This window comes from Somniosus microcephalus, chromosome 7, assembly GCF_052327205.1.
Source record: "Somniosus microcephalus isolate GS21.2 chromosome 7, FLI_Smic_1.0, whole genome shotgun sequence".
NCBI classification, from domain to species: Eukaryota; Metazoa; Chordata; class Chondrichthyes; order Squaliformes; family Somniosidae; genus Somniosus; species Somniosus microcephalus.
This window is the reverse complement of record NC_140993.1, coordinates 204,334,747-204,356,583: the sequence shown is the minus strand read 5'-3', so window position 1 is coordinate 204,356,583 and position 21,837 is coordinate 204,334,747. Positions and strand designations below refer to the sequence as shown.

Sequence of the window (21,837 nt, the reverse complement as noted above, 5' to 3'; positions counted from 1 at the left end):
GTTTTTAGAGGGTTTCGGTTTTCGGAAGTTCGGATAAAGGATAGTCTACCTGTATTATGGACGGGCCCTGATTTCATGTTATAAATGGAAAATAACAATATATTTGTCTGTTTTCTGCAAAATCATTTGTACTGTTTTAATGTTTTTGTGCTTCTCTCCCTTTTTAATCCACATTCAGACCCTTCCTTGGGATCTGTGGGAGGTAGGAACACTTAATTTTCCATTTGAAATCCGACTTATTTTCAGGTTTAATCTTTTGCCACTTTCTAGGAAGTCTTCATACGGAGCTCTTCTTGTCAGAGCTGTTCTTTAGAAGGCATAATTAGTTATTCATTTCAAATCTCTGAACGGGAAGTTCTGATATCATTTAATGCTTTGCATTTAACCGGATGAAAATGGTTGTCAATTTGAGAAATCTAATTCAAACCCAGCACAATGAAGCTAGTGCTGTAAACTGCTTAGAAAAAATGTGGAATTCCATGCACCCTGTGATAAACAGGACTGTTATCTAACATAGAGGTTTATTTAGCACAGTTTGATTGGCTGCGGGAAGGCTGTAAATTAATGGATTATTTTAAGAGGCAGCAATGACACTGATATATTTTAAACTCATTGTAGTTTAATAACTTGCGGACTCTTCACAACATTGGGCTCGACTGACAGGCTGCTCATCCATTGACAGTTTGGATTCCGCCAGGACTCCCGACCTCATTAAAGCCTTGGTCCAAACATGGACAAAAGAGCTGAATTCCAGAGGTGAGGTGAAAGTGACTGCCCTTGACATCAAGGCAGCATTTGACCGAGTGTGGCATCAAGGAGCCCTAGTAAAATTGAAATTTGAAATTGAAAATTGAAGAGGGCCTTGGTGAGACCATAAATGAAGTACTGTGTACAATTTTGGTCTCCTTACCTAAGGAAGGATATACTTGCCATAGAAGGAGTGCAACGAAGGTTCACGAGATTGATTCCTGGGATGGCGGGACTGTCATATGAGAAGAGATTGAGTAAACTAGGCCTGTATTCTCTTGAATTCAGAAGAATGAGAGGGGATCTCATTGAAGCATTAAAAATTATTACAGGGCTTGATAGGGTGGATGCTGGGAGAATGTTGACCTTGGCTGGGGAGTCTAGAACCAGGGGCCACAGCCTCATGATGATTACACAGTGTTCAGTTCCATTCGCAACTCCTCAGAGAATGAAGCAGTCCATGCCTGCATGCAGCAAGACCTGGACAACATTCAGGCTTTGGCTGATAAGTGGCAGGTAACATTCACGCCACACAAGTGCAAGGCAATGACTATCTCCAACAAGTGAGAGTTTAACCACCGCCCCTTGACATTCAATGGCATTACCATCGCCGAATCCCCCACCATCAACATCCTGGGGGTCACCATTGATCAGAAAATGAATTGGACCAGCCACATAAATACTGTGGCTACAAGAGCAAGTCAGAGGCTGGGTATTCTGTAGAGAGTGTCTCACCTCCTGACTCCCCAAAGCCTTTCTACCATCTACAAGGCATAAGTCAGGAGTGTGATGGAATACTCTCCACTTGCCTGGATGAGTGCAACTCCAACAACACTCAAGAAGCTCGACATCATCCAGGACAAAGCAGCCCGCTTGATTGACACCCCATCCACCACCTTAAACATTCACTCCCTCCACCACCGACGTACCGTGGCTGCAGTGTGTACCATCTACAAGATGCACTGCAGCAACTCAACAAGGCTTCTTCGACAGCACCTCCCAAACCCGCGACCTCTTCCACCTAGAAAGTCATGGCCAGCAGGCACATAGGAACACCATCACCTCCAGGTTCCCTTCCAAGTCACACACCATCCTGACTTGGAAATATATCGCAGTTCCTTCATAGTCGTTGGGTCAAGTTTCTGGAACTCCCTAACAGCACTGTGGGAGTACCTTCACCACACGGACTGCAGCAGTTCAAGAAGGCGGCTCACCACCACCTTCTCAAGGGCAACTAGGGATGGGCAATAAATGCATGCCTTGCCAGTGACACCCACATCCCAGGAATGAATTTAAAAAAATAGGATGGAATACTAAATACACAACAAACACAAAAGAGCACTCATAAATAAGCTGAGAATTCCATTTTAAAAAGTCACAGCAGAAGCATGAGATGTCAGATTTTGGGAGCCTGTTAAATTGTGCTGCAATTGAGCGTATTTCTGCATTGCATTTAATATTGAAAGTATCTTGGACTGTGAGACAGGACTACATAGTAAGACAAGTGTGAAAAAGCATAGTGTGTGGTGACTGCAGACAAGGCACTCGGTGCTTTTCTTTACACTCATTTTTGTTTATCTCAAGGCAAGTACAGAACTGGTTCAGCCTGTGAGTATATCTCCTCATTTCCTTATCATTTGCAGTGTCCTAAAGATAACTTCTCGCTAATCTCTAAGAGAATGGTGCACTTTTTATGGCATATTCTCTCACACAGTGCAATTATTTTTACACCAACTTGATTTTACGCTTTCATCTTTGCGAGATTTATTTAGCTTTTATTAAAGTAAATGTGCGCCTGTTTACTGCATGCAATTTATTCCATTTAATTAATTTCCTATAATGGGGGGGATCTGCGGTCAGGTGCCCCGGGTATGGAACAGGACTTGTGGGGAGCACTGACCAGGAAACCGTGATCCCACAGCGCCTGCTCTTCACCAACACCTGACCCTAGAATCCCGATATTTAGTGTTTCATAATTCTGGGATCTCCATCACGTGTTTTATATCATTTACTTTAACTTATTTTATCGTGTGGAAAAATTTGTGTTGATTTTTATTTGCTCTTTTTTTCATCTCTGCTTCTACTATCTTTTTATATCTGTCTTCACTCATTTTCTGTCTAAAGCCCGACTCTTCAAAAAGTCTCTTCTCTCTCTGTAACCCGGCCGCGGAGGACAGCACAGACGCTGGCGCAGCAAGCGACGTTACTACAGCAATTTCTGAAGTAGCAGCCAGCCAGAACTATACGCCGCAGTGGGGGTTAACGGACACTTGCCCACTCGCTAGCAGAGAGGAAAGCGCTCTAGATGGTTCTCACGACGAAGCTCAGCCATGTGCTCAGGAACAGGAGACTGCAGGGAGCTGTACTGACCGATCAGCTGATAGCATTGCGAACCCTGTGTATCAGGCTGAGGAAGAGGAACAGGGTTCAGTCAATGCAGAGAGTTGGCAGGAGAATCCATTAGGCGAACAGGTAGACACTGAAGTAATGGAGAGCAGGTGTCGGCAGACAAATCTGTATGTGGAACTAGAGTGTGGCTCTGAATCCTGTGTAGATCAGAAGACATCCTTGGCTCCTATTGTATCCCAGGATGGAGGTATAGAACTGGTTGAAGGGGAAAGTGTGAGTGAGTTAGGACAGATAAGTAATGAATACAGTTTTGAACAATGTGATTCAGTAGCACAACCAGGACATGGGGTAGTAGAGAATGCAGGCAAGATTCATGAGGCCGAAATCCACACAGACGAGGGCCCTGGGGGAAATGATGCAGAAATGGAAGAGTTGAACCTCAGTGAGAGGCATCAGCACAGTGACATCCCCAGAAACTATCAAAATGATGAGACTGCTGGTCATTATTCAAAGGCTGGAATTCCACTTAACCATGAAAATGATGATATTCCAGATAGCCAGGAGAATGAGGACATCCCTGTTATGTGTGGGAATGATGATACTCCTGGTAACCAGGAAATAGAAGGAGTTGTTTGCAAATGTGAAGGGGACCAAATCCTTGCCCTTCAAGATGACACAGTTGGTATTAGCCGTCACGATACAGACAGATCAGGTCAGTCTCAGGATGTGGAGAACCAGTTTGAACCAATTAACGCAAGGAACAATGAAACAGGTAACACAACTAACACAGAAAAGGAAACTAGCCGAACAGATGAAACGCATACTGATATCCCAATTGTGAATCGAGCAGATACATTCCACAGAGAGATTGGTGACGGCAATAAATTTGCCCCTCAAAGCCTGGAGTCGAACCCCTGGAGCAGAGAAAAGCATGAGATATGGCCAGTAAACTGGGAGCCTACTCTTAGCAGCAATGAGTGGGGTTTCTCTAGCCTGCCAGAAGGCCAGACTAATGGATTTGATCCTTGGCCACCATTTCAGGAGGGGCAAGGGGAGATCAGTGACCCAAACAGAGATGGAAAAGCACATCTTTGGAAAGGGTTTAATGAGAATGTCAGTTTTTGTCCTACACCAGATTCTGATGAATTTGGTACTACAGGGGCTGGAAATGTGCTGCGTGGTTCTGGTCAGAATGAGGAAGCACAGTTACAGCAGGACTTACGTGGGGACAATGAAAGCACTAGTGAGGGAGACCGAGCTAAAGATACACATAGCCCCCAAATGCCCTATCCAATCGAGAACTTAAGCAACGCTAGCAACGAGAGTTCATCCAGCCTTAAAGATAATGAAACAAACTTCTCGGATCTATCGGAAGATGAGATTGCTAACCGGAGATACGGACTGTTATACCAGGAGCTAGATGCTGAAAGAGAAGAGGTACCTTGTCAAGTGTTTAGTGTAGAAAAAATTATTAGGTATGACTAAATATCATTGTAAAATAACAGCTATAGCTTCATTATGATTCCTGATTCATCCCTTTCCTTCAACCATCTGTTGTTCTGTTATTCCTCCTAAAGGACATATCATAATAAATAACAAAAATAATACCTGTCATGTGTGTTATCATGTCTGGAGTGATCAGTACTTGATTATAACCCAATATTTCACTTCTTTCTCCGTTGTTTCCAGATGCCCAGTGCTGCTTTTAATGGATTCACACAGGTAAGACATCTTTGGTAAACAACACAGTCCCCCTTCGGAGATGGTCTCATGCACAATCAGCTCAGTTCTGCTGGTACATTTTAATAAATTAGTGCTTCCGACTTGCAGCCCGAGCGACAGATCAGACATTCGGGCATGGAAGAGGTCAGCGCACTTCTTGTGAAGCCCTCCCTTTTGTTCAAGGAGGAAATAGGAAGGGCTGCAAATTGGGCCGGCCTACCTCCTCCTTCCCGATTGTCCAACTTTCACTCCTGTCAAGGGTGGCTCCCCGCACAGGACTCCTGAATTTGCCCTATAACGCGCTGGTTGTATACTTCACAAATTTTTCTTTAAAGTTTCCACAGTCCTAGAGGGGAAATTGGGAGTCCTCTGAGTATGTGTTGGGTGCTATAGAGAATTATGAACTGATTTTAAAGCCATGAGAATTGAAAGGAGGACTCTGTATTACATGTGTTGGCCTTGGCTCAGTGGTAGCACTCCTGCCTGTGTGTCAGAAAGTTGTGGGTTCAAATCCCACTCCAGAAACTTGAGCACATAATCTAGGCTGACACTTCAGTACAGTACTGAAGGAGTGCTGCATGGTTGGAGGTGCTGTATTTCGGATGAGATGTTAAACTGAGGCTTCGTCTGCCCTCACAGGTGGAATTAAAAGATCCCACGGCACTTTTCAAAGAAGAGCAAGGGAGTTCTCTCGGTGTCCTGGCCAACATTTATCCCACAACCAACATCACGTAAAACAAATTATCTGGTTGTTAGCTCATTGCTGTTTATGAAACCTTGCTCTGCGCAAATTGGCTGCAATGTTTCCCTACATTACAACAATGACTACACTTCAAAATGTACTTTATTGGCTGTAAAGCTTTTAGGATGTCCTGAGGTCGTGAAAGTTGCTATATAAATGCCAATTCTTTCTTTCTATAAATTAATTAAAAATATGAGAGAGGAAACAAACTACTTCTCAGGCTATGTTGAACAGGACACTTTTTGAATACATACTGTAACATTAATGGAAGTCAGGATCTCCAATTGCACACTCTTGCCATGGGGCATTGCCCATTTCTAACGGTCTCCTGGGCCACTAGTCTTGCTGAGTCCATGGAGTTTGCCATGGGGCATTACCCATTTCTAACGGTCTCCTGGGTCATCAGTCTTGCTGAGTCCATGGAGTTTGCCATGGGGCATTGCCCATTTCTAACGGTCTCCTGGGCCACTAGTCTTGCTGAGTCCATGGAGTTTGCCATGGGGCATTGCCCATTTCTAACAGTCTCCTGGGTCACCAGTCTTGCTGAGTCCATGGAGTTTGCCATGGGGCATTGCCCATTTCTAACGGTCTCCTGGGCCACTAGTCTTGCTGAGTCCATGGAGTTTGCCATGGGGCATTGCCCATTTCTAAGTCTCCTGGGTCACCAGTCTTGCTGAGTCCATGGAGTTTGCCATGGGGCATTGCCCATTTCTAACAGTCTCCTGGGTCACCAGTCTTGCTGAGTCCATGGAGTTTGCCATGGGGCATTGCCTATTTCTAACAGTCTCCTGGGCCACCAGTCTTGCTGAGTCCATGGAGTTTGCCATGGGGCATTGCCCATTTCTAACGGTCTCCTGGGCCACTAGTCTTGCTGAGTCCATGGAGTTTGCCATGGGGCATTGCCCATTTCTAACAGTCTCCTGGGTCACCAGTCTTGCTGAGTCCATGGAGTTTGCCATGGGGCATTGCCCATTTCTAACAGTCTCCTGGGTCACCAGTCTTGCTGAGTCCATGGAGTTTGCCATGGGGCATTGCCCATTTCTAACGGTCTCCTGGGTCACCAGTCTTGCTGAGTCCATGGAGTTTGCCATGGGGCATTGCCCATTTCTAACAGTCTCCTGGGTCACCAGTCTTGCTGAGTCCATGGAGTTTGCCATGGGGCATTGCCCATTTCTAACGGTCTCCTGGGTCATCAGTCTTGCTGAGTCCATGGTGTTTGCCATGGGGCATTGCCCATTTCTAACGGTCTCCTGGGCCACTAGTCTTGCTGAGTCCATGGAGTTTGCCATGGGGCATTGCCCATTTCTAACGGTCTCCTGGGCCACTAGTCTTGCTGAGTCCATGGTGTTTGCCATGGGGCATTGCCCATTTCTAACGGTCTCCTGGGCCACCAGTCTTGCTGAGTCCATGGAGTTTGCCATGGGGCATTGCCCATTTCTAACGGTCTCCTGGGCCACTAGTCTTGCTGAGTCCATGGAGTTTGCCATGGGGCATTGCCCATTTCTAACGGTCTCCTGGGTCACCAGTCTTGCTGAGTCCATGGAGTTTGCCATGGGGCATTGCCCATTTCTAACGGTCTCCTGGGCCACCAGTCTTGCTGAGTCCATGGAGTTTGCCATGGGGCATTGCCCATTTCTAACGGTCTCCTGGGCCACCAGTCTTGCTGAGTCCATGGAGTTTGCCATGGGGCATTACCCATTTCTAACGGTCTCCTGGGTCATCAGTCTTGCTGAGTCCATGGAGTTTGCCATGGGGCATTGCCCATTTCTAATGGTCTCCTGGGCCACTAGTCTTGCTGAGTCCATGGAGTTTGCCATGGAGCATTACCCATTTCTAACGGTCTCCTGGGTCACCAGTCTTGCTGAGTCCATGGCGTTTGCCATGGGGCATTGCCCATTTCTAACGGTCTCCTGGGTCATCAGTCTTGCTGAGTCCATGGAGTTTGCCATGGGGCATTGCCCATTTCTAATGGTCTCCTGGGCCACTAGTCTTGCTGAGTCCATGGAGTTTGCCATGGGGCATTGCCCATTTCTAACGGTCTCCTGGCCCACTAGTCTTGCTGAGTCCATGGAGTTTGCCATGGGGCATTGCCCATTTCTAACGGTCTCCTGGGCCACTAGTCTTGCTGAGTCCTTGGAGTTTTCCATGGGGCATTGCCCATTTCTAACGGTCTCCTGGGCCACCAGTCTTGCTGAGCCCATGGAGTTTGCCATGGGGCATTGCCCATTTCTAACGGTCTCCTGGGCCACTAGTCTTGCTGAGTCCATGGCGTTTGCCATGGGGCATTGCCCATTTCTAATGGTCTCCTGGGTCATCAGTCTTGCTGAGTCCATGGAGTTTGACATTTTCCTTGCAGAAGGTTGCACAACATTAGCTCAATGGAAAAACAGTCTTCAAAAAAAAACTGGATGCTCAAATATTCATAATGCTTGAGGAGAATGTTGAGAGTCTGTCTGGCCTCAGTCTCAATCAGTTTTGTCCAATACGTGTGGCTAATTAGGAATCCAGATGTGGCTAATTGCATTTTTGATTAATAAAGAAAAAATGAGTAATAGACACAGTCGTTGGACATGTGATCTCAATGTTCATATTCGCACAGCGTATGCATGTGAACGTTAACCTTTTTCTGCGTTTGTTGGTAAAATGGTAAGACAAAAAGCAGAGTGCGTGAGTGTTTTTGATCGTTGTGAGTGCTTTACTTCCTTGATTACTGAATGGTGATAGATGTTCGTTAAGTAAATATACAAGTGAAGTACATTTACCTGTATTGTGTGAGTGTGTGTAAGGCGTTTTCTACTAAAATTAGTGCATATGGCTAAAAGGGTGTCGCTAACCTGTGGCTAATCAATGATTTCTATTGGACAACCCTGGTCTAGGAAGAAATTAACGCATCTTTGAAGAAGAAAGAAGCATACTAGCCTTTTCAGTGACATTGGGCATCCAGGCATGAGCATGGCCTGGACCCTGAACTTTTGCTTTTATATTTCAGTGTTGCCCCCTTACAAAGAGGTCACTGGGGGCTATCTTTAATTCTTTCCAGGCAAGGGCTCCAACAAACTCCCCTCCCACCCGACATGACCCAACCTCCTGGGGAAGGCAGGTGCCCAGGATTTTCCACTTGTGGTGTGAGCACTGCCTGGAATATTTAGATTGGGTGACTTCCCCCTGACCCCACATACTGCAGATGGGGAGGGGGTAGAGTTCCTGAACCTGGCGTAACTGCCGGGACCATTAGCTCATGGGTTTTCGATCCATGTAGCCAATGTGGTACCGATCTAGTAAAATTCCGGGTTCAATCCTTGGACTTTGCAGAGTTGGCCAATCTCATCCAATCTCATCCAGCCAACTGTAGGGGTGCGCCATTTGGGGTAAATTTGCCAAGATCTTGTGCCATTTTCCCTTATACTCAGTACATTTGGGCGGGGGAGAGGAATAATCAGTTAAGGCCCTCAGTCATGAAGCTGGACCAACGTTTGGACAGTGGTGCTCAGATAGGACCAGACTGAATGGCACTAATCTTCATGGTCGGATACTTCGCCCACACCCACCGTCCCATCCCCCTCCATGTGACAGTCATTGTCAAGGCTCAACAACAACAACTTGCTTTTATATACCAACTTTCAAGTAGTAAAACTTCCCAAGGAGCTTCACAGGAGTGTAAGCAGACAAAAAAATGGGCACCGAGCCAAAGAAGAAGATATTAAGACAGGTGACCAAAAGCTTGGTCAAAGATGTAGGACGTTATTTTTGTGAAAGAGTGAAAACAGGCGCTAAATGGGTGCTGTGCTAATAAGACACGTCTGTTTGAAAGTCTGGTTTTAGCACACAATTTTGGTCCTAATTGTTGATTTACATAATTTGAACTTGCCTGGAGGTGCTAAACCAGAGACACCTGCAGGTTTAGCACTCAAGTGCTGATTGGGCAAAATTTTCGTGCAGCAGTATATGTGGGCTCCATGTACCCACTTCCACTGAAGGTGTGGAGTGTGCTGGCTGACACATAGCAGCACGTTGCAGGATGGCTCAGGGACCGAGTGAGAGGGCGCACAGGTTCTCGGACACGGCACTGGAGGTCCTGGTGGAGGAGGTCCAGAGGAGGAGGGATGTCCTGTACCCGCAGGAGGGGAAGGAGTTCACCTCGCCCTCCTGTCCCTCTTCCCCAGTGCAGTTGGTACTGCTCTTCCTGGCCTCATGTCCTCCTCCCTGCAGACCAAGGAGAACCCTAGCAAGGTGCCCATGACCAAGCACTCCCTTTCTCCTGGTGACTCCTATAAGGTGTCCAATAATGTAGAGTAGTACATTACATACTCTTTTTAGGTGAAGTCCTCAGAGAATTTCCAGAATAAATGTTGATAGAGTGTTGTTGAAGTCTTGAAAAACTGTCTCAGTAAGTCTCCTGATGTGTTTCAAAAGTCCTTTTCAAACCTCCAGCAGCAAGTGAACAGTAAAAGGTGATATTGTGGCGGAGACCACATAGTGAATTGTGTTACTGGGGACAGTAACACAATGTACCTTTAAGTAGCACTCAAAATACTCTGCAATGACTTGTTTACTCCCCATCAGCTGGTCGCTGTTAGGAGAGGTCATTAGTTCTATTGCTAACCACCAAAATACCGTGCAGCCACCTTAATGAGCTCTAGCTGGCAATGTAAGTGGCAATCAACCCCTTAACGATCCTCTGGGTGGCCATTCCTAGCGCAAGCTTCAACTCCTTTACCAAGATGTGCGGGTTAGGTTGATTGGCCATGATAAAAAAATTGGCCCTTAGTGTTAGGGGGGATTAAATACGTGGGGTTACGGGGTTACGGGGATAGGGCTTGTGTGGGATGGCTGTCGGTGTAGGGACCGGGTGCTAGGGTTTGGATGATCAGCCATGATCTCGTTGAATGGCGGAGCAGGCTCGAAGGGCCGAATGGCCTACTCCTGCTCCTATCTTCTATGTTTCTATGTTTCTATGTAAGATGTCATCTTGCGCTAAACGTGGGCTGAATTGGCATTTCAGCTTAAGACCCAATCTTGGCCACCTCGGGGGCTCTTTAGTGCCTGAAGTATCCAGGGAAAATCACCCTGTAGGATTTAAGTAGTGTCTTAAAGGAGGAGAGAGAGGCAGAGAGGTTTAGGGAGGGAATTACAGAGCTTCGGCCTAGACGGCTGGAGGCACGGCCGCCGATGGTGGGGTGAAGGAAGTTGGGGAGTGCAAAAGGCCAGAATTGGAGTAATGCAGAGTTCTCGGAGGATTGTAAGGCTGGAGGAGGTTACAGAGATGGGGAGGGGCAAGGTCATGGAGGGATTTGAACATGAAGATGAGAATTTAATATTTGAAGTGTTGGTGGACTGGGAGCCAATGTACATGGTGATGGGTGAACGGGACTTAATGCGAGTTAGGAAATGGGCAGCAGAATTTTTGATTAGCTGAAGTTTATGGAGGGTGGAAGACAGGAGGCCGGCAGGAGAGCAATATAAGAGCATGTTTTACACATTTGGTTGAGCTCCTGACACAGAGCTTTGCCCGTCAGGAATGCATATCAGGGGTTTAGGTACAGAAGTCAGCATGCTATTTTTTCCAACTATAATAGCTGGAGAATTCTGGGTCCTCTGGCCTCTGCATTTGGAATTCCCGATATGTGCGTGAGGTGGTCTGAGCAGCAGGTCAGAGAGGCCAATTCAACAACAACTTGCATTTTTGTAGCCAAAAGCTCGAGCAAAAAAGGTGAGTTTTAAGGAGAGTCATAAAGGAAGGGGAGGGAGGTGGAGAGGTTAAGGGAGGGAGTTCCAGAGCGTGGGGTCCAGGCAGTGAAGGTACGGCCACCAATGGTGTGGTGAAACGGGGTACATGGGACTGGAGTTGGAGGAACATTCAGGGGGATTGTATCATCAAATATATATGCTATATAGTTCAGACATTTGTCCCAGATAGAGGAGGGCTGCTGAAGAAGGTTGAGCTGTAGCTGAGTACGAGGTACTGGCTTTGAGAGAGAAGCAGAAAGAAAAACTGGAATGGTGTGGACTGAATTAATGCTGCAAAGTAGAGTTGTACATTAAATGTAACTTGTTGCAGAACATGTGATTTCCCGCAATCTCAGATTACCTTGTTGAACAGCGTGCTCTCAAAATAGAAACTGTATGGTAGCTCAATGTAGAAAATGATCAGTATATGAAGGACGCAGGATGTACAACCCTGAGAATCCTACCCCAGGAGTGGGAGATCCAATGACTCATGATTGACACAGTCAGAATTGGGTTATTGTCAGTACCCTGTAGGTAGTGTCCCATGGCTGCTTCTCATATCATATAGTAAGAAAACGGTTCCTGGCAGTAAGTGAGCAGGGGTGGGGGACTGGGAATGATCGTGATCAAGAGGAGTGGTGTGGGGGGAGGGGGTGCGCGTGAAGCTCAACCAGTGGCAGCCCAAGGTCTCCTTTGTGGGATCAGGAGGAGCACTGCCTGTCAGCCTTTACTGATGGGTCTGCGACTTTGCAGACCTTAGTCAATCCATAGCTGAAATAGCTTGCACATTGCAATTATGTCATCAGACCACAATGTGCCCCAGTAATTGGGCCCTCACTTATTTCGGGCCAGAAAGTTGCCTGTTAAAATAGCATATGTCGTGAGTGGTTCGGCAATGGCACCCAGAAGCGAATTCAAACCGTCGTCTACCCCATTCCCATGGGGCGGGCTGGGTTAGAATTGAAGTTTTAGTCTCCTTCGTCAGCTCAAATTATAAGAAAGAAAAATGAAAGACTTGCAAAATAGCATAGTGCCTTTCACGACCTCAGGATTCCCAAAGCGCTTTACAGCCAATGTGGTACTTTTGAAGTGTAGTCGCTGTTGTAATGTAGGAAACATAAAACACATTGCAGTATTTCAAAAATAAAGCATCTCACATTTCATCTGCCACTATTATCCCCATAGCAATAAATCGCTAAAATACATTTTAATTACTTCACTTTGGTTCAGCTTTTCAAGTTTTTTTGCATGGTTCTTGTAGTGTATGTAACCTGTACCACCTTAAGAGGATACCTTAAGGTGATGGACTACTTTTTGATGGCTCCTGTACATTACATAAGAACATAAGAACATAAGAAATAGGAGCAGGAGTAGGCCAATCGGCCCCTCGAGCCTACTCCGCCATTCAATAAGATCATGGCTGATCTGATCCTAACCGCCAATCCACTATCACAGAACCATTTCCTGAATCTAACAGAATTAGACACACGAAATAGGAGCAGGATCAGGCTACACGGCCCCTGGACCCGCTCCGCTACCCACAGGGCCATGACCAATCCGAACCTAGACTCATGTCCAAATTCCTGCCCGCTCCCCGTAACCCTTAATTCCCTTTACTTCTAGGAAACTGTCTATTTCTGTTTTAAATTTATGTAATGATGTAGCTTCTACAGCTTTTTGGGGCAGCATATTCCATGGACCTACCACCCTCTGAGTGAAGTAGTTCCTCCTCATCTCAGTTTTGAAAGAGCAACCCCTTATTCTAAGACTATGCCCCCTAGTTCTAGTTTCACCCATCATTGGGAACATCTTCCCTGCATCCACCCGATCCAACCCCTTCACAATCTTATATGTTTCAATAAGATCGCCTCTCATTCTTCTGAACTCCAATGAGTAGAGTCCCAATCTACTCAACCTCTCCTCATATGTCCATCCCCTCATCCCCGGGATTAACCGAGTGAACCTTCTTTGTACTGACTCGAGAGCAAGTATGTCCTTTCTTAAGTATGGACACCAAAACTGTACGCAGTATTCCAGGTGCAGTCTCACCAATACCTTGTACAACTGAAGCAATACCTCCCTATTTTTATATTCTATCCCCCTAGCAATGAAAGCCAACATTCCATTGGCCTTCTTAATCACTTGCTGCACCTGCATACTAACCTTTTGAGTTTCGTGCACCAGGACCCCCAGATCCCTTTGTACTTCAGTAATTTCCAGTTTCTTGCCATTAAGATAATAACTTGCTCTACGATTTTTCCTGCCAAAGTGCATAACCTCACACTTTCCAGTATTGTATTCCATCTGCCAAATCTCTGCCCACTTACTTAGCCTGTCTATGTCCCCTTGAAGGTTTTTTATGTCCTCCTCACTCACTACTTTCCCCCCCATCTTAGTATCATCTGCAAACTTTGATATGTTACACTCAGTCCCCTCCTCCAAATCGTTAATATAGATTGTAAAGAGTTGGGAACCCAGCACTGACCCCTGCGGAACACCACTAGTTACTGATTGCCAGTCTGAGAATGAACCATTTATCCCAACTCTCTGCCTTCTGTTAGATAGCCAATCCTCTATCCATGCCAGAATATTACCCCCAATCCCGTGATTTTTTATCTTAAGCAATAATCTTTTGTGTGGCACCTTGTCAAATGCCTTTTGGAAGTCTAAATACACTACGTCCACTGGTTCCCCTTTATCCACCCTATACGTTACTTCCTCCGGTTGTAGTACCGGTGGTGACCACACCGGTATATAAACCCTGCGGAGCAAAGTGTATCCCAGTTCAGCCCTGACCCTCAATCACTAAAGACCTGTTTACTTACTTCTGTAGTCTGTGTCCTGTTATTCAGTATAACTGCAATTGAAACCACAGAATCAACAGTGGCGACGAGTCTGATCTTACCTTGCGGCAGTTTTGCATCAAAGGAAGCTTCGTCCTCAGGAACGGGCGTCGAAAAAGGGCATCCGCCCTCAACATCCTGCATCGCACGGGAGGCCATCGGAAACCCGGGTTGGTTTGCTGACCACGAAGTCAAGCATCAGTGAGCATCCCTTCTACGACAGCGGCGGGTAAGCCCGATCGAGCGGCACGGGGGGGAAGTCAGCCGAGTTGTCAGTGGGAGAAGGGGAGGGAAAACGATGAAAAGGGCAGAGAACACGACCACAGCCGGTGTCAGGGGCCGGACTGCAATCGGGCAGAGACGCGCAGCAGCCAGAAAAGTGTTTATGTCCACAAGGACCGCGGGAGCGGCGGGGGAACAAGAGCAGCAACGCAGGGGAAAATAAAGGACCGCTGGGAGGCGTGGACGGCAACAGCGCGGGAATCGCCATTTTGAGTCGGCGGGGGAAGAAGACAAGCGCGGGAAAAGCCGCCAAGCGCGGGAAAAGCCGCCATTTTGAAAAATAATAATAAGAATAATATCCAAAGGGGAAGGAGAAACTCAGCAAGGATGCCAAGAATGGGTAACATCACTGCTTTTGATAACGATGTGGAAGATTGGGCTGCTTATGTGGAACGCATCGAAGTTTACTGTACAACGAATGAGGTACCGGAGGATAAGAAAGCACTAACCCTATTAAACTCAATGGGTGCGAAGAAGTACAGGTTATTAAGGAACCTTGTAACACCAGACAAACCGGTAGGGAAGAGTTTTGCGGATATTGTTACTATTCTGCAGGAGCATTTAAACCCCACGCCGCTGCTGATAGCGGAACGATTTAAATTCTACAAAAGAATTCAACTTAAAGAAGAAAGCAACGCTGAATTCCTAACAGAACTGCGCAAGTTATCAAAGTACTGCCAGTTCGGAACAGGACTAGCAGACGCACTGAGAGATAAGTTTGTGTGTGGGCTCCTAAGGGAAGGAACCCAGAAGCGACTGCTAGAGGAAAAGGACCTTACGCTGGACAAAGCTTTCAGCATTGCAGCATCCCACGAGGCAGCAGCACGGGGTGCTGCAGAGATACAGCAAAGGCCATTGGAATTCAGCACCAATGAAATGGTATTGGGCACAGTAAAGTGCTATCATTGTGGAAGGACAATGCATGACCAGAACCAGTGCTGGTTCAAAGATAAAGAATGCAGGCAATGTGGCAAACTTGGTCACATAGCGAGAGTATGCTGGTCCGGAAAGAAGACCAGCAGCAAAAAGTCACCGCAGGAGAAGTACAAAAAAGTACACAAGGTGACAGAGAACAGTTCGGATGAACAGAAGACGGATTCAGACTCCAGCAGTAAGCAACTGGGTTGTCTGAAAATACATAATGTGGGTAACACAGCAGACCACCAAACTATCTGGGTCATGCTTTGGATTGCAGGGGTCCAAGTGAAGATGGAATTGGACACTGGGTCGGCATTAACGGTCATGAATAAGCATGATTACAAAAGGTTATTCTCGCACATTCCCCTGAGGGATACGGAGATTGTATTGAAAACATACACGGGGCAAATAGTATACCCCAAAGGAAAGATAAAAGTAAACGTGGTCTACAATGGTAAAGAAAGTCAGAAAATGGACTTGTATGTGTTACCTGATGGAGGTCCGCCACTACTGGGACGGGAATGGATCCGGAGAATAAATGTGGACTGGCATTCCATATACGCACTGACTGTAGATGCCTGTAAGGAGGACGACGTCAAACCTAAACGACTGTCGAAAATCTTAGACGATGCTAAGGAGGTGTTCCAACAGGGACTTGGAACACTGAAAGGAATTACGGCAACCATCAAGGTTGAAGAACATGCAAACCCAAAATTTTTCAAAGCCAGACTGGTGCCTTATGCGATACGACCTGCTGTGGAAGCAGAGCTGGAAGGGCTAGAACGTTCAGGGGTACTGTCCAAAGTGGACTGGAGCGAATGGGCTACACCCATTGTTCCTGTCATGAAGCGTTCGTTGAGCAACAAGCCGGGGGAACCTGGGAAGGTTCGCATCTGTGGCGATTTCAAGATCACTGTTAATCCGGTTCTTCACACGGTGCAATATCCGCTTCCGCGGATTGAAGATATCTTCGCTTCGCTGTCTGGCGGGAAACACTTCACTAAGATAGACCTGGCGCAGGCGTACCTACAGATGGAAGTTGATGAAGCGTCACGTCAGTATCTCACGATCAACACGCATAAGGGCTTATATCGGTACAATAGACTGGTTTTTGGAGTGGCATCGGCTCCAGCGATTTGGCAAAGGGCCATGGAGCAGGTATTGCAGGGAATTCCAGGCACACAATGCTACCTGGATGACATCCTGATTACAGGAGATAACGATAAGGATCACCTCGCGAATTTGGAGCAGGTGCTCATCAGATTGAAAGAATATGGGCTCAGAGTTAATCGCCAGAAATGCGAGTTCTTTCAAAAGCGAATCTCGTACTGCGGCCACGTCATTGACCGGGAGGGGCTCCATAAGTCACCTGACAAGATCGAAGCTGTGGTAAAAGCTCCTGCACCGGAAAATGTATCCCAGTTGAGGTCGTTCCTCGGGTTGGTTAACTATTACCACAAGTTTCTTCCAAATTTATCCACGGTGTTACACCCGCTAAACACTCTTTTGCAAATGGGAATACCATGGAAGTGGAGCGATGATTGTAAGCGGGCTTTTCAAAAGAGCAAGGCACTGATCACCTCTAAGGAAGTGTTGGCTCACTTTAACCCAACGCTGCCTATTCGCTTAGCTTGTGATGCTTCTCCATATGGTATCGGGGCAGTGCTCTCACATAAGTTTCCAGATGGCTCGGAAAGGCCAGTCGCTTTCGCATCCAGATCATTGACCTCCGCTGAGCGCAACTATGCTCAGATAGATAGGGAGGCTCTCAGCCTCGTGTGGGGAGTTAAGAAATTTAACCATTACCTGCAAGGCCAAAAGTTTACGCTGCTGACAGATCACCAGCCGTTGGTTTCCATTTTCAACCCTAAGAAGGGTGTTCCGGTAATGACGGCGCAGAGGCTTCAGAGATGGTCCCTTTTCCTAGGGGCACATCAATATGATATTGAATTCAAAGGTACAAAGCAACATGGTAATGCTGATGGGCTGTCGCGCTTGCCACTACCTACAGCGGAAGAGGCACCGGCAGTTGCCCCTGTCGAGATATTTCACTCGACCATCATCGAATGCTTACCAGTCACCAGTGCGGGTATTGAGAGAGAGACCCGAAATGACCCGACACTGTCTCGGGTCTACAACTTGACAGTGAAGGGATGGCCAGTACATGGCGAACCACTGTTACCAGCATTCTCAGCCAGACGAGAACAGCTGTCCGTATGTCAAGGAACATTGATGTATGGAACAAGGGTGATTATTCCTCCAAAATTAAGAGAGAGAGTTCTGAAAGAATTGCACGAAGGTCATCTGGGGGGAGTCAAGATGAAAAGCCTTGCTAGGGCTTATGTGTGGTGGCCAGGTATTGACAAACAAATAGAGGATCTGATTAAAAGCTGCTCAGGGTGCCAAAAAGTTCAAAACGCACCTCCAATTGCACCGCTGCATCCGTGGGAATGGCCTTCAGCCCCATGGCAACGTGTGCATATCAACTTTGCAGGTCCATTCATGGATTCCATGTTTTTGGTAGCAGTAGACACACATTCTAAATGGCCAGAAGTGATTAAGATGTCGACCACTACCTCTGAGAAGACGATCGCAGTTCTAAGAACCATATTTGCAAGGAATGGGTTGCCGGAGCAAATATGTTCAGACAACGGACCACAGTTCGTGTCAGAAGAATTCCAGAAATTCATGAAAAAGAATGGGGTGAAACACTATACATCTGCCCCATATCATCCGGCTACAAATGGGTTGGCCGAGAGATTTGTACAAACGTTCAAAAAGGCGATAAAGGCCATGAGTGAAGACCATATTCCACTACAACACAAGGTGGACAATTTCCTGATGGCGTATCGAAACGCCACGCATGCAGTGACAAATCAAAGCCCTGCCATAATGTTCTATAACAGAAGGTTGCGGTCCCGGTTGGATTTGTTAAAACCCAATGTGCGAAGGGAAGTCGAAAACAAGCAATTCCAGCATGTAAATAACAAGGCCACTCGTAGTTTCGAAATAGGACAACCAGTGTTGGCCAGGGACTATAGGGATGATAAATGGCAACCTGGAACAATTCGTGCACGACAAGGACCCTTGATGTACACGGTAGACGTTGGAGAGAACGTAATACGACGTCATGCTGACCAACTTGTGGAATCGAGAACAAGGGTCGACCCCATGTCTACGGCAGAGACACCAGTTGAAGAACTTATTGAGCCTGTAGCATCTACCTCAGACTCGAACGTACCTGATGATGTTCAATCCATAGGAGATCAAGTGGATGAGTCACCCCAGCAACGAGAACCAGAGACCCCTGAAAGGCGTTATCCGGCCCGGATCAGGAGGCCTCCTCAGAGACTGAATCTTTGAACAGTTGTGTGTGAATTGTATATATGTTATCCATGTAATGTTTAATTTGGGGTGTACATTGTTAAGCTAAAAGGGGAGGAATTGTAGTGTATGTAACCTGTACCACCTTAAGAGGATACCTTAAGGTGATGGACTACTTTTTGATGGCTCCTGTACATTGTAGTACCGGTGGTGACCACACCGGTATATAAACCCTGCGGAGCAAAGTGTATCCCAGTTCAGCCCTGACCCTCAATCACTAAAGACCTGTTTACTTACTTCTGTAGTCTGTGTCCTGTTATTCAGTATAACTGCAATTGAAACCACAGACTCAACAGTTCTGTTCCATTCTCTCTCTTCCTTTCTCTCTCTTCCCTTCTCTCTCTTCCATTCTCTCCATTTCTTTCTCTCTGTTCCATTCTCTCATGGTGGAATTTGAAATCACACTCTCTGGATTATAAATCCAGTAACATAATCACTACACTGCACAAATTTTACCAAAAAAATCATAATTGCTTTACTCTTGTATTCAGTGGCCCTGTTTATAAAACCCAAGATGCTGTTGTCCTTTTTTATAGCTTTATCTACCCGTACTCACATTTTCAGAGTATAATGTATTTGAACCCCTATGTCTCTCTGTTCATCCACATCATTCAATGCCTTTCCATTGATTTTATACTCCCATTCCTTGTCTTTCTTCCCAAAATGTATTATTTTTGTGTTGTCAGCAAAATTTGAGATTGTGCTCTCTATTCCCAAGTCCAGGTCATCTATATATACCAAGTGGGCCCAGCACTGCACCCTAGGGTACACCACTTCCAATGCTTCTCCAATCCGAGTAACGCCCAGTACACTATGTTTTGGTTCTCTGCCTGTCAACCAACTTTCTATCCATATTCCACTTTTCCTCTTATACCGTATACTTGAATTTTCTAACAACCTCTTGTGCAACACCTTATTGGACATCTTCTGAAATTTCATGCACAAATCTACTGCATCCCTTTAGCTATCCGTTTATTCAAAAAACACTTTTTAATTTGTCATTTTTTTTAACTGTTTTGCTCAGTTAGAAAAGAAGAAAGAACATTTCAAATCCTCAGGATGTCCCAAATTGCTTTACAGCCAATGAAGTGTAGTCATTGTTGTTATATAGATAAACACTGCAGCCAACTTGCACACGGTAAGGTCCCACAAAAAGCAACAAGATGAATGACCAATTGACCTGTTTTGCTGGTGTTTGGTGAGGGATGAATGTTGGATATGTTGTCAGAAGAACTCCCTGCTCCTCTATGAATAGTGCCACAGGACCTTTTACATTCACCTTGAGCAGACAGGTGGGGGCCATGGGGTCAACATCTCATCTGCAAAACAGCACCTGTAACAATGCAGCCCTCCCTCAGTATTGTATTGAAGTATCGCCTTAGATTACATGTTTAAATCTTGGAGTTTGGCTTGAACCCACAGCCTTGTGACTCAGAGGTGAGAATGCTACCAAATCTGACGCTTAATAGCGTTTCATCTTTTTGGAGGCCAGCTGTCTCTGACTAAGGATTCCTGCAGATCGTACAGTGCTGGAGCTTGTGCAGATGAATATTAATGGACGTCTGACAGATGAAAGTGTCTTTACCCTTCCAGCTGTGCTCCTTACCCTGTATTACACAATTTGATTAATCCTTGAGAGCTATTACATAGATTAGTTTAACAGAATCACGACTGTGTCAGGCCTGGTGAGATTTTTTTCCCCCTGTATTCCTTTCTTCTTCTGACTCACACTTTTCCTTTTGATGTCTCCTCTTTTTTAAAGCTGGATGCTGGTATCACTGAGGGAACCAGGGAGCTGTCCAACCAAAGCGTGTTTGATACAGTGGTGAGTCACATTTCCTCTGGAGCTTTCTCATTCCATAATCTCACTATAGGCAATCTCGTCTTCAAACCTTTTGTTCTGCAGGCTGCATAGTGTGCCTTAAAGAGCTAGAGCGTGATAATGTTTGTAATATTAGTTTTTAGCAGGTCATTTTTTTAAATTTGTTTATGGGATATGGGATTTGCTGGCAAGGCCAGCATTTATTGCCCATCCCTAATTGCCCTTGAGAAAGTGGTGGTGAGCCACCTTCTTGAACTGCTGCAGTCCCACAGTGCTGTTAGGTAGGGAGTTCCAGGATTTTGACCCAGCAACGATGAAGAACTGGCGATATACTTCTAAATCAGGATGGTGTGTGACTTGGAGGGGAAGTTGGAGGTGGTGGTGTTCCCATGCGCCTGCTGCCCTTGTCCTTCTAGGTGGTAGAGGTCGTGGGTTTGGGAGGTGCTGCCGAAGAAGCTTTGGCGAGTTGCTGCAGTGCATCTTGTAGATGGTACACACTGCAGTCACGGTACGCTGGTGGTGGAGGGAGTGAATGTTTAAGGTGATGGATGGGGTGCCAATCAAGTGGGCTGCTTTGCCCTGGATGATGTCGAGCTTCTTGAGTTTTGTTGGAGCTGCACTCATCCAGGGAAGTAAAGAGTATTCCATCACACTGGATCATGTGAAACTTGTAAACTTGAAATAAAAACAGAAATTGCTGGAAATATTCAGTAGGTCAGGCAGCATCTGTGGAGAGAGAAACAGAGTTAACGTTTCAAGTCGATGACACTTCGTTAGAACTGGAAAATGTTACAGATGTAACAGGTTTTAACTACAGAAGTAGGGAAAGGGGGAGGGGAGGAAAAAACTAAAGGGAAGATCTGTGATAGGGTGGAAGGCAGGAGAGATTAAATGACAAAAGGGATGATGGTGCAAGGCAAAAGGGTGGTAATTGGACAAGTAAGGAAACAAAAGATGGTTCTAGAGTAAGCGTAAATGGGAATAGCAGAATCATTAGCAACAGCTGCTGTCTGAAAAAATAGGGGCAGTGATTATGATCTGAAATTGTTGAACTCAATATTGAGTCTGGAAGGCTGTAAAGTGCCTAATTGAAAGATGAGGTGCTGTTCCTCAAGCTTACGTTGAGCTTCAATGGGACAGTGTAGGAGGCCAAGGACAGAGATGTCAGAGTGGGAGTGGGGTGGAGAATTAAAATGATGGGTAACTGAAAGGAGTGTTTGCAGCCCTGGATGGTGGGAAGGGAGGAGGTCAAAGGGCAGGTGTTGCATCTTCTGCGCTTGCACGGGAAGGTCCCGTGGGAA

At 46.1% G+C, this 21,837-nt stretch overlaps 1 protein-coding gene across 10 annotated transcripts in view; it reads left to right on the top strand.

Annotated features, from left to right (window-relative positions):
• Positions 1 to 21,837, top strand: part of amph (amphiphysin) — a 529,225-nt gene that overhangs the window by 430,505 nt on the left and 76,883 nt on the right. For 6 of the 10 annotated variants that reach the window (XM_085993363.1, XM_085993361.1, XM_085993365.1 and 3 more), the window contains 5 exons: positions 179 to 202; positions 2,332 to 2,355; positions 2,872 to 4,533; positions 4,786 to 4,818; positions 20,477 to 20,539. In XM_085993363.1, the coding sequence (XP_085849489.1) occupies positions 179 to 202; positions 2,332 to 2,355; positions 2,872 to 4,533; positions 4,786 to 4,818; positions 20,477 to 20,539 (1,806 nt within the window). The remainder of the gene's footprint in view (positions 1 to 178; positions 203 to 2,331; positions 2,356 to 2,871; positions 4,534 to 4,785; positions 4,819 to 20,476; positions 20,540 to 21,837) is intronic. The other 4 variants (XM_085993370.1, XM_085993368.1, XM_085993367.1 and 1 more) reach the window with 3 other exon arrangements.